We start from the raw sequence: 12,330 nt of genomic DNA, 5'->3' as shown, positions 1-12,330 counted from the left end.
CCTGCTGAAAACAGTCAGCATTCGCATTTTTATTTTCAAGTTTGCCTATAACTGCATGCCCATTCTTGAGGGCTAGAAAAAGATCATCATTCTGAAACATTTACCTCCAAGTTTCTTTTCATTTTGCATGCTATTCTGAACTAGATTTATAATACGTCAAAGGAATCATGACACCAGTTCATTATGGTTGGTCAATTTCTTCTTTAAACTTCTGAATAAACAGGGAAGAATTGAAGCTTAAATGAATAAGCTTTAGAAAACCTTACTAGTGTAAGAAATTAGCATCCTTTTATAGATTCCTTGAACAGCACATCAAAACACATTGACTGACACAAGTTATTCCAAGGAAGGACTTGAAAGCATGAAGAGACTATAAAGAGCTGAAGAACCTTTCCATGACAGCATAATTTGCATGTACTGCTAAGACAAAGATGGCAAAAAGGTAGTGTCACCCTGTTAGGTAAAAAACTGCTCCTTTTCTCAAAATAGGAAATAACAACGCTGGATGATCAGTCACTATCTGTTTGAGAGTCTGAAAATAAAATAAGAAAATAACATACTGAAAATAAGACTGTATTTGTGATAGTCATCACATGTTCATTATCAAATGTTCAGATTAAGCGTTTCAAACTGGCATACCATAATCTGTGAAAATAATAAGGTCACAAGAAAGATGAGGACACGGATGATCTGAACATCTGAATTCTGTTGAGTATAAACTGAGGCAAAGAGTGTCGGTGCACAACAGGTCATACCAGTCCAATAAGCTAATGATGTGCCCCAGACATTCTCTGTTCACCGCTACCAGAAATAAATATCCACATATGCGTCTTCCATAATAAGCTACAGGGAGAAAGGTGCCACGTTTCAGTGTTTTGCAGAGTCTACAGGTAGAACGAAGCATTCTCTGCTCAGCTTGACAAACTACCACATGGAGGGAGCCTCAAGGACCTCAAAAGTAGGCATACTTGGGAAGGTACTGACAACCGCTTCCAGGCTACATTTATTCCTGCCCAACTGTTATGTTCTGAACCTTAAACGACACTTTCCTTCATTTGTTAGACCGTATTATTTCCACAGTTCTGTGACTTCCTGAAAAAGTTAGTGAAATTTCAGATTTAACTGTTAAACAGCTGTTGAAGGCAACATATCACCAACCTGCCTGTTACAAGAGATCTTACAAGGGAGCAGTAGTAAGCAGAATGAACGGAAGCCTGAAAAAAGCATGCTAAGCTTTACAAACTCTGGAGGTTCATTAAAAGTAACTAGCCACAGAAAAGTAATGAAGTCAATAGTCTAAAATAACTCAAAATTGCCAGAAAAAGGAATTTATTACATTAATACTCAAAGAATTTGTACACCAATCTTGCACTTCTTTCCAGTAATTTCACCTATGCAAACCTTTGCTAGTTGCACTTCCTACAAATTTCTGAATCAAAGAATTTCTAGGGCCTTCCTTTCATCAGGAATTGCAGTAACTATTTGTTGGCATTAGTGTATATCTGAGCATAAAAGCATGTGGCCATACAGCCATATACAGCACCTGAAGATACTGAAGACCACTAAAGATACTTTGATATTAAGGCAGAAAATTATTGTCAATTTTAAGATTCCCATGTTCTGAATCCACAGCACAAAAGGCACAAGCTGACCAAAAGTAATGTAACTTCACAGCATTCAGAGTATTTGGCATTTTGGTGCCAAGAGGAATTCTCAATCCCACTTTTATTAAGAAAAATCTTCCACATAAAATTATTTCTTGTTACAATTAGCTCTGAAATTCCTACTTATAGTTATTTCTTCACAAAGCCTTCATATGACAAGTTGCCATTATTATTGAAATCCCTTTCAACTGCTGATGAAAATTGATGAAGCTTTATAAAGCTTTGCATCCTGAATACAGACCCTGAAAAGAAGGCAGCAAAAGCAAAGTTATACTGGTCTTCTGAAACACATTTCAGTTATTTACTCTAATACGGAAGATGCCCCAAAGGAAACACACCATTATTTCACTACCAGTTCTTTTCAGGGCCAGGAGGACAAAATCATTTAGAAAATCGAAACATAAAATCATTAAGAATGGCTGAGTCTGGCTGGATATCATCTAGTCAAAAGGCCCCTGCATAAGACAGGGTCACCCAGAGCAGGTTGCTCAGGGCTGTGAGGCGTTAGGTTTTGAACTTCCCCAAACACAGGGGCTCCACAACTTGTCTGGGAAAAGTCTTCCAGTGTTTAATAACCCTTGCAGTAAAAAAAGATTTTCCTTACGTTTACACGGAGCTTCTTGTGTTTTAATTTGTGTCCATTTCTTCTTGTATTTTAATTATTTTTTTTTAAACTAAAAGTGACTCATGTTGCCATCTCTTATTAGACCGTGTGATATATTAGAAGCATCATACATAAAATTTAAAAGTTTAAGAAATGCCACAACCTGGATTACCAGCACACTAAAATTCTAGGATTTGACCAAAGCTTCCATGCATCAAGTTAAAATGAAAACAAAAAACTAACACTCAGCTGTATAAAACCTGCTCATTTAAAAGCCATTAAACAAGGTTCTGGTTGACTCCCAAATCAAACTGTAAAGGAATGGACCTACCACGAACCTAACTGGGACATGTTACTCACGACATAACAGGGGAACAAAAGAGGTTACCTATGAAATCCATACCTCTACTATGTGGTAGTTCAAGGGGATCTTGTTATTTCCTGGATAGCTCAACAGCTGTGCAGCACTGCAAAACCATAGATACATTCAGTTCAGAACACAACAGAGCAAACGGGATGTAAAGATCCAGTAATAAAGTTACAGAAATTGCTTAATTCCGGGCAGGAGTTCATACAAAAGCAGCACAAACAAATCAATAATCCTTCTGAAGTCTGTCCATCAATCCATAATACACTTAAAACAGAAACAGCACAAGAACACACCAGCATTTCCTAAACTGATTTGTAATACCTTACCTCTGTGTAATCACATCACTTGAACACTACATTGCTACGCAAAGTAGTTTTGCATAAATAAGTCACAGTGGTCTGTAATTCTTCCGGTATGTGTTTACAAAAAGGGGAAAAAAAAAACCCAAACACCACTCATTTAGAAGGACTTGAAACCACAATTAAGATAATGCCTTACATAAGATACTCTCAGGCTTCAAATGCTTATTCTTTTAATCAGCTCATTATCAGCTATCATTACCACAATGCAAACAACTGCTAATTCCTTGGGTTTACTTCTACCTCTCTGACAAATCTTGTATCTCCCTCTAGTCTTTTACTCTCCTCTGAGAACTGAAAAAGACTGTCCTAGTAACTGCAATGACCCCGAATTTCCAGTTTCTGCTGAATCAAACAGCTGCAAGCAAAAAACTTCTATTATTTGCCATCACACACACAAAAAAACTGTTTCTGCCCATTTTTTGCATAGTACACAAAGTTTGGTGGTTCTCATTTGGAAGCATGACACAGCCAATTAACTGCGGCAAAGCATCTTGGTTATCAATGACCCGCATCAGATACTCTGCTCGGGCAGAAATGAAGAAAAGTGCTCTGACTGCTTCCTGGCACTGCTGAATTCAAAGTAATGAAATCTGCTGGCCCTGCAATGACTTCCCAGAGTGAGCTCAGTTATCTCCCAAAGAGAAGAATACAAGAAGGAGGAGTAGGAAGCAGAAGTGTGTTTGTAAACACCAGTGTGCAGCCAGCCGCAGATGAACCTGCTCAAGGCTCACTGTGACCCAACATATCAGCTGTTTCAAGATTCCAGGAAGCATAACACAACCACACTCTCCACAGTGCTCCCATGAAGAATGAGGTGCGTCTGCATATTTTACACGCAGCACATCCTGTATTCCCTTCCCAGGGAATCACTGTCCCCCTGGATCACACAGACTCTCCACTATGTGGGTGTTACAGACCCAAAGTATTCCAGGCAACATTTTAATACACTATGCTCTAGGAAATGTTTAATCCTGAGCTTTTGTCCGACCAGTGCAGGACTCTACACATTTCTGATGGGACCAAAGCCAGAGCATGATACAAAAAGCATGAAAGCCCAGTAGCTCTCAGCCCTTCCTACCATGTTTTTCTCTCTTTCCAGTGGGATTTGATGATGCAGTGAAGGTTCTCTTCTATTACAAATCGTTCAACTGAGTGGCTGCCAGGCATGACAGGGCCCTGTTAAGAAAGAGGAAACACTCATGAAAGATCGCTGGTAATGCTGTGGTACTACAGGTAGCACACTACCCTACATACATTTACAGGCAGAAAAAACAGTCCAACTTCCACACAAACACAATGAAGTCTTAGCTGCCCTGTAGCCTTCAGGATTGAGAAGTGGTGTGACAGTTTCACACAAATCTCAGATTCATGTTTACAACAAAATGAATACTAGGACTTATTACAAAAAAAAAGGGAACAGAATTAAGAGAACATGATTAAGTTCATGGAGCATCCGCTACTTGTTTTGCTCTGTGGAGCAACCAGGCAGGTTACCATCATGAAGCCTGGAGAAAAAAAAAAATCATAATTGAGCTGGAATATGATAACGAAATAAAGCCAGGAATGGCCAGGGTAGAGACACATAGTCATGGTTTCATTCACTGCAAAAAACAGGGGCCAATAAATGAAGGTAAAAGGCAGCAGACTCAAAGCAAAGGGAGGTATAAACACACTTGGAGAAAGCAGTTTCTATTATTTTGCTATTCCTATACACTTTTGTCTATATGTCTTCTGTTGACCAGTGCTGAAGGTGGGCTGTTGAGACGGATCTTTCACCCAACACAATCAAGCATTCCTTTGTTGCAGAATATGCATCAACAAATTTTAACAACAGTTAAAACAACAGTAAACAACATTACAATAAATACCTAGTCTGGAAAAAGATTCACGTCACCAACATTATGGAAGGAAAGTCTAATTCTATGAATGTAGTTTTACTGGAGACACTAGAGAACTCAATCAACATTGTTATTCTACATTAAAGCATCATAATAACTCACTCCTTAAATTCTGCTCCTCAGAGATTTGATTTGTACGGTAACTTGGTCACTTAGTTCATTTCTGCAGAAGTACCAAAGCGGAATTGCTGCTGGTCTCCAAACCACTCACTCTCCTTGGAGAGGGGACATCACATTTTGACGAGTATTGCCCCGGAACCTAACTCTGAAATACGCTCACCATTCCCCACAGCAATCACGTACCTCAGGGTCATCTGTGTAGTCAAACATCCTAAAAATAACCCTTGGCATTGGGTATACTGAATCTTCTGTGTGAGGCGGAGGAGTGAAGGGAGGCAGATTGTGCTGCAGTGCTTCACACAGAATGCTGTCAAAAGCCAAGTATGGCCTCAGAATGTGTCGTTCTTGCCAACGGTCTTTTTTCAGCTTCTGAATCTGAGACCAAAGGCAGTCTAAATACTGAAGGAAAAAGGTGAAAAACATCAGATACACCAAATCACGTAACAAAGCTGGCAGCTCCCTGAACTTTCAGAAATGTATTTCTTAAATTCTGTACTCCATTCAGAAAAAAAAACCCAAGCAAACGGCTTCTTAAACTGCTGATTCAGTAAACCAAGAAATAATTTAAGAATTCTACATGCCAGAGCTGCTCCTAATTCCTCACAGCATTGTGCCAGTAACATTTAAGCGCTGGCAGGTTTTTAAACACCAATAGGCAGGCAGCCCAGGAGGCCAAGCATGACGGCCACTCTTTGAATCTGTCAGTGAAACTACAGCAGTGAACATTACTTCAGTCATTGCTCATTGGTGGTATAAAAAACCCCATAGTATCAACATTAAAATTGGAAAGACATCCTGTAGGACTGACATGCCTTTCCCAGAGCAGCCAAAACTACCAGCTGCAGCATATTCAAGACAAATAAAATGCTATCAAATAGCAAACACCTGTACTGTGTGTTTCAGCACAATTCAGAGTCCCAGCGTTCTCCCAGAGATGGCACAGAGAACTGTGCAACCGGCAACAGTCTCGCTTTGTTGAATTACTCTTTTTAAAAGCTGAAGCTGGAACCCTGGAAGCCTGTGGCCTAATTGAACGTGAGCTTCAAGTTGTAACTGCTGCAAGAAATCTCTCTACATGGAAGTGCTTTGCATTTCCTGAACTGATCACACTACAAAATGGGAACAAAACTAGTAACAACTAGCACCAGAAGAGAACAGTCATGTTTGCAATACTCTGGGTAACACACACTCTCAAACACACTCTGCTCATCTCTTCTCTATTGAACTAAATAAGGAAATTCAGATATTGTGCAGGCAGGATACTCACATTGACAATCAATCATAATCAGACAGTCTGTCTCTCCAAATTATGATTAACAAGACAATTGTTAAGACTGTGATTTAATCGTAACAGCGAACAAAATGTAAGAGGGCCATGTTCCAAAACTTCACACAAGATCAATTTAGATCTCAGTTTCCCACTGTTTGTCCTGAAAAACCCAAGATTATCTGAAAAAGCAAACCCCACCCCTAACTAGGCAGATGCCACCTCTCCTCTCCAGTGTTTTTGTCTTAATTGTGAAAGATGGCACGACAACTACTACATACAGTTTCTACATATTTGTTTAGTGCTTCCTAGAGCTGAGAAAGCAAAGCCATGACAAAAGTTTCTTTCTCGCGGAGGGAAAACATTAAGGGACAAGCAAGGAATTACATTCTGCTTCTCACAAAGGTCCTTTTAATATGAAGCCCTGTACCTGCAACTCCAAAACAAATGCTACCATTTACAACTATTACTCACATCGTAACACCTCCCCAGGGCCTGTCAGCTAACAACAAAACACTTTCCTACACACCTCATACAATCTTGAGCATAAATATGCCCAAGACTTAGAAAAGAATTCCTCACATAGAACTTGTTAAGAGTTAACAACAAACAGGAGACAATTCAAAGCATTAATACTTTTAGAGGTGTCTTTTAATTTCATGATAAAAGAACACCTCAGTTAAAACCTGTTTTTCAAACTTTCCAAAAGAATGCAACATAAAGTCCACTCACCTCTTCTTGTGGATGTGGTTTATCAGCAGTCCACACTTGCAGCATGGGTACATGAATCTTCTGGCGGCGTCTGTTCACGCAGGAAAGAAAACCTGACCTTTAAAAGACTGATTTAGAGCAATTTTTTTCTTATTGCTAGTGTGCTACTATTTGATCTCTTCAGCTGAAGTCTTCAGTACATAAAACCAGGTTTGTGATTATTTAAAATGTCTGTTATCGTATCTTGACAACAATGTTGACTTGAAGCAGTCACACTGCACAGCACTAACGCAAAAACCTTCACACCACTCTTAGAACCACAGCTGCTCCAGCATGAGCAGAACAAGACCTTCAATACCCCCTAGAACTAAACAAGACAGTAAAACCTATCAGTTGGAAATTTTTCAAAACCTCTCATATCTATTTTCAGTAGTTTTTTTTTCCCCCCACACAGAATGCTTCAGACCTAAGACTTCAGAATATTTTAAAGTGAGCTATAATCAAGGCTATTTTTCTGTACTTGAACAGATACCAAGTTTTTTTAATGGGTTACAACTTACTTCAAATAGCTTTCTGTCTGAGACAAGAGACGATCCATTTCAGCATCCTTTTTCTCATATAACTCCTTTCCAACCCAAGGCAAAGATGACAGAAATGCAAACATATACCAGTCACATCGTACCTACAAGAAAGAAATACACTGAAACCTAAATACACAAGCTCCAAAAGATTTTGTATGCACACCCCATTTTAATTTAAATCAAAACATTAGCAAAATTGTTATTTTGGGGAAGATCTAAAGACCAGCAGTTGAAGACTGGATTGGCAAGCCATGAAAAAAACATACATTTTTGCTTGAAAAAGTATCATTTTTAACATGAACCACCACAAGCAAGACTTAAAAAACTGTACCACTTTCACAGTCCTTCTGCAATTATCAATATCACAGAACAATCTAGGTGCAATGCGTTTACCGAAGTAAAGCAAAATTAATTCCCTTCAGCTACCTTACTATAAAGGACCGTACGTTCTTACTGTATGCATGCATTCTAACTGATCTTGAAACTGCACAACAGTCCATTTAGCTTGCTCTCTCTAAACCTCCCCTGTCCTGCGCATAAGTACAGGAGCAATGGCCCAGAAATAGTGTGAAAACAGCGCTAGAGGACCCTACAGTTCTTTTGCTTACCTGGGGTACGTCTTCCTCTTGCGTCACACTCACAAAGTTCTCAAACATAGCTACCATCGAAGGTGCAGCTATTACGTGACAGTTGACAAGATCAGAAAGAAAACGAACCTAAAATAGACCAAACAATTTGTTTTAAATTGAAACTTTTTAAACTGACTGCACAAGAACTTATGAACATCACTTAAATGACTGAAACAAACCACCAACAGAAGTACAATATACATTCAGTGCTATGAAGGCAGAAATACTGCACACTGTACAGAACCACCTTTCAACCCTGAAAAACAAGTCCCCTTAGGTGCTGCCTGATGTATCGTTCACTCTAACGTCTGCGGTCTGTTTCACTGCAATAACATTGCAAGGATAGTATTTCTTATTAAGGAAGGGTGGGAAACACCAGCATGCATTCAAAGGCATGCAAACTGATATCACAGAAAACCCCCCCTCATGCTTCTAACTACCCTAAATGGCTAAAATTACAGAGGTGGAAGAAAAAAAACTTCTAAAAATCCAAAGCTGGATTGATCCACTGCTTCACGAGTCCAGATGTGCATCAGCAAACAACAGTGACAAATCTGTATGCCACTACACATGATTAATTTCTATAACTCCTCATTCACAAACACAGAGAGCCTATGTAAATACTGCTGGCACTTCCAAGCTTCAGAAATGTGACAGACTGATGGCATGCTGGAAATCAAATGGCCTTAGTTGCCTGGGACTCAAAAAAATCTCCACGGCAGGAATATATGCTTGACTTGGCTGCACTCTAGTAAGAAATCCAGTCTGACAGAAATGGGAATTTAAGTAGAAAACATCTGGGGCAGAGCACTGGTCTTTTTTTCTTTTCCCTCCCTCTCTTTCAATTTGTATCCTACCTTGAGACTTAAATAAGGCCCTACTAGACCCCAAGATCTCATGGTATCACTACAATCTTAAGAGACAATATAGGCTGTTCAGCAATTAAAACAATTAATTAAAATCTTACTTTTACTAGCAATTAAAATCTCACATATTTTTTCTTAATGGCTCTTTTTTTCTTAAATGCGCATTTCACATACAGTAGTCCAAAAAACATCTGATGGCAGATCATTGGGGAGAAGTCTGGGGAAGCAATCCGGGCTAAGCAGACAGCTCAGCACTCAAAGAGCAACTGCCACAGAGAAAAGCAACAAAGTCTTACTTTCCAAACAGTCATTGCTCTAAAGAGCCTTTGAAACCCTGTGACAAAACTGAGGACAGATTTCCACTGCCACTCCCTCAGCTGTTACTCTCTCAGGTTAACTTGTGCATGAGCATAACCACAGAAGGTGGAGCTGAAGTCAAGGGACAGTACATTCAGAGTTCTAACAAGGATTTTATCAGCAAAAGTGTCCCACAGCTGGACAGCGGTCTCTTGACAAACTACACTGAAATATTGGAATCTTAATTTCCACCAGTGGGCTTCTAAAGCAGCTGGGGAGCTTGGCACTGGGCTTCTAAATCAGACGCCTCCCATGTCCTAACACCTTTTTGCAAAGAAAATCTATAAGCAGCAAGAGCTGAGCAAACAGATTTAAAAGACAGATAGCACCTAAAACTGCCAGCTTGGTCTTCATTCCTCATTAGCAGAACGATAACACAGACCCGAAACAGCCATTAAATATAGCTTTTAAGAAACAGGCTGTTCATTTTTTTTTTTCTTCTCCCATGGGAGCCACAGGAAGATCATACATCTCTGAACACCGGAGAAGTGTGGGACTTTCATCTGTCTTTTACATTTGGCTGTAAAACACGTAGCGGGGAGGCACCTCAGTTTACTGCAAATTAACTTGTCACTGGGAAAATATACAGCTGGAAGTCAATCCTGCAACTGTAATATGATTTCTCTCCCATGAGGAGGAAAATACTTCTCACATAACACACATTTCCTCTTGGTGTATCTATAGCGCACTGCACATCAATGCCAGAAGAGACCGTAACACACACTGAAAAGCCCAGCTCTTCTAGAACAAAAAAGGAGGGAGAAAGGATGAAAAGAAATGTAAAACAAACAAACAAAAAACTACTTACTAAATGCACAGCCTCGTTATACATATTGACTTTCAGACATTCTTTAAGCTGACGAATCATGGCTTCTACAAACTCCCCACCGAAATTGTAGTTCCTGGCATTCAGCAACCCAACTAGTGTGGTGTAAACAGTAAGCTTCTCTGGTAACAGACGTGCACTGACACACAAAGAGAAACACGGTGTTAGTTTTATCACGTGCCAACTGGCAACCACACAGCATCCAGAATCTGCTTATTGTAAGTTAAACTTGTCTCACGAGGAATCTGAAAAAAGCGTTGGTGTGATCTTACTATTCTATCCCGTGGCTGATATTTTACAGACAATCTTTTTTTTTTTAATACATTTAAAATTCAGGTGTCACTTCCAAGTACATTTGACGTATTTTTTTCTACTTCTGTCTAATTGCTGAGTAGTCCAGAGGGTTGGCCAACAAAATTTATACAAGGATGTAAGTTTGTCATTTAGAAATCATTTATTAAACAGCATCAGCAAGACTATCTAAGAGGAACTTGTTACACTATTAATTCTGATTGCAAGTGTCTCAACCCAAAGTAACTGATTCTAAGCACAGCACATGAAAGGCCAGGTCCTACTGTAAAGAATTACTGTCCTCAACCAGTGCTGTGTGCATGTAAGCTAACCCTACGCTTTGAGATATGCCTGACCACTACAGGAAAAAAATGTACTATTTGCTGCATATTAACAAACACTGCTACAAAACGGATTTAAAATATCTGCAAAAACATACCATACCATACACTAGCATTGGAACATGCTCCCTCCTCACCGCACCCTCCTCCAAACCTCTCTTACCTGCTATGGCACAACCCCCCCTCAGACACCCGACACGGGGCAGCTCTGCTCCTGCACTTTGCTAGGTACAGGAAGGACAGCTGTCAGCCACCAGAGAGCCTGCTTTCAGCTCTTCATGTCCCAGCTACCCTCCTCTAGCAAACGGGCTTCACGAGGATCTCACGCCAGAGAAGAGGAGCAGGCAACAAGAAAACAGCACAGAAAATAATTCTAAGTAAGTGTTAGCAGCCAACAGCTTCAGTGCTCTGAAGCATTTCATTGGGAAACAGGATATTGCCCAGCACCACACAGTTCTCATTGCTACTAAAGAGCAGCTCTGAGGTTTCCTCTATCTGCTTTAAGCCCTTCTACACATTTCAGGTCAAAGTAACTTAAAGAGGTGTTTTCCTTGAATTAAAGCTAGCATACAGTAAGCTTATTTCTGTATTGCATTTGTTCGTAGTAAAACAAACTCTGCGCTGTAACAGCACTCATGAACTAAAGCCATTCTTGGCATTGGAACTACCTTAAAGACTTCTGCACACAGAGACGAAAGCACTTCCCCAATTCCCAGACCTCCTGCATACGTACACAGTACATAGTATTCTTAGGATCTTGCTTTTGTAATTTGGCAGATCAGCTTCCAAAACACCAGCTAGGCCCTCCAAGTTGCTCTCCAAAGACGAATTACTCTAAAATAAAAAAACATTTTAAAAAGTTGCATCATCAACAAGGCAATATGAGCCAGCCCCTGACTCTCACGTGGAAGAGACAAGGAAATCAGGTGAGAGCATCCCACCTCCTTTTTCAGAACAACGATTCAGTTCTGTTAGCAATGAAGAACCACTCTTGCTTGCTGAAAGCAGAGGCAGCTACTCCTCAGAAGATCTGCAGCAGACCACCCACCTCCCCTGAGCAAAGAACTCCAGTGCTCTCCAGGGATGCAGGATCTAATGCCACCCCTGGGACATCCTGGTAAGACAACTGAGCCTGGATTCATGACACAGCGTGAAATGAAACACCTTTGCAACTTGTTTTCCAGTCCACCGTCAGGTGCTGAAAGCAGAGGCAGCTACTCCTCAGAAGATCTGCAGCAGACCACCCACCTCCCCTGAGCAAAGAACTCCAGTGCTCTCCAGGGATGCAGGATCTAATGCCACCCCTGGGACATCCTGGTAAGACAACTGAGCCTGGATTCATGACACAGCGTGAAATGAAACACCTTTGCAACTTGTTTTCCAGTCCACCGTCAGGTTTGTCCTTATCCTGTACCCCCCCCTTTCTATTAGCCTCGAAGCCTG

General features: G+C 40.3%; 1 protein-coding gene across 1 annotated transcript in view; it reads right to left on the bottom strand.

Moving 5' to 3' along the window:
- Positions 1-11,721, bottom strand: part of NCBP1 (nuclear cap binding protein subunit 1, 80kDa) — a gene marked incomplete at its 5' end in the record, with an annotated part of 28,066 nt that extends 16,345 nt beyond the window's left edge. The window contains 8 exons of the mRNA XM_010131623.1: positions 2,672-2,735; positions 4,079-4,176; positions 5,202-5,417; positions 7,018-7,087; positions 7,557-7,678; positions 8,186-8,293; positions 10,238-10,394; positions 11,621-11,721. Of these exons, the coding sequence (XP_010129925.1) occupies positions 2,672-2,735; positions 4,079-4,176; positions 5,202-5,417; positions 7,018-7,087; positions 7,557-7,678; positions 8,186-8,293; positions 10,238-10,394; positions 11,621-11,721 (936 nt within the window). The remainder of the gene's footprint in view (positions 1-2,671; positions 2,736-4,078; positions 4,177-5,201; positions 5,418-7,017; positions 7,088-7,556; positions 7,679-8,185; positions 8,294-10,237; positions 10,395-11,620) is intronic.
- Between the last annotated feature and the right edge of the window lie 609 nt (positions 11,722-12,330).

The sequence above is a fragment of the Buceros rhinoceros genome, unplaced genomic scaffold (genome assembly GCF_000710305.1).
Source record: "Buceros rhinoceros silvestris isolate BGI_N320 unplaced genomic scaffold, ASM71030v1 scaffold23132, whole genome shotgun sequence".
NCBI classification, from domain to species: domain Eukaryota; kingdom Metazoa; phylum Chordata; class Aves; order Bucerotiformes; family Bucerotidae; genus Buceros; species Buceros rhinoceros.
This window is presented reverse-complemented; position numbering and strand designations above follow the sequence as displayed.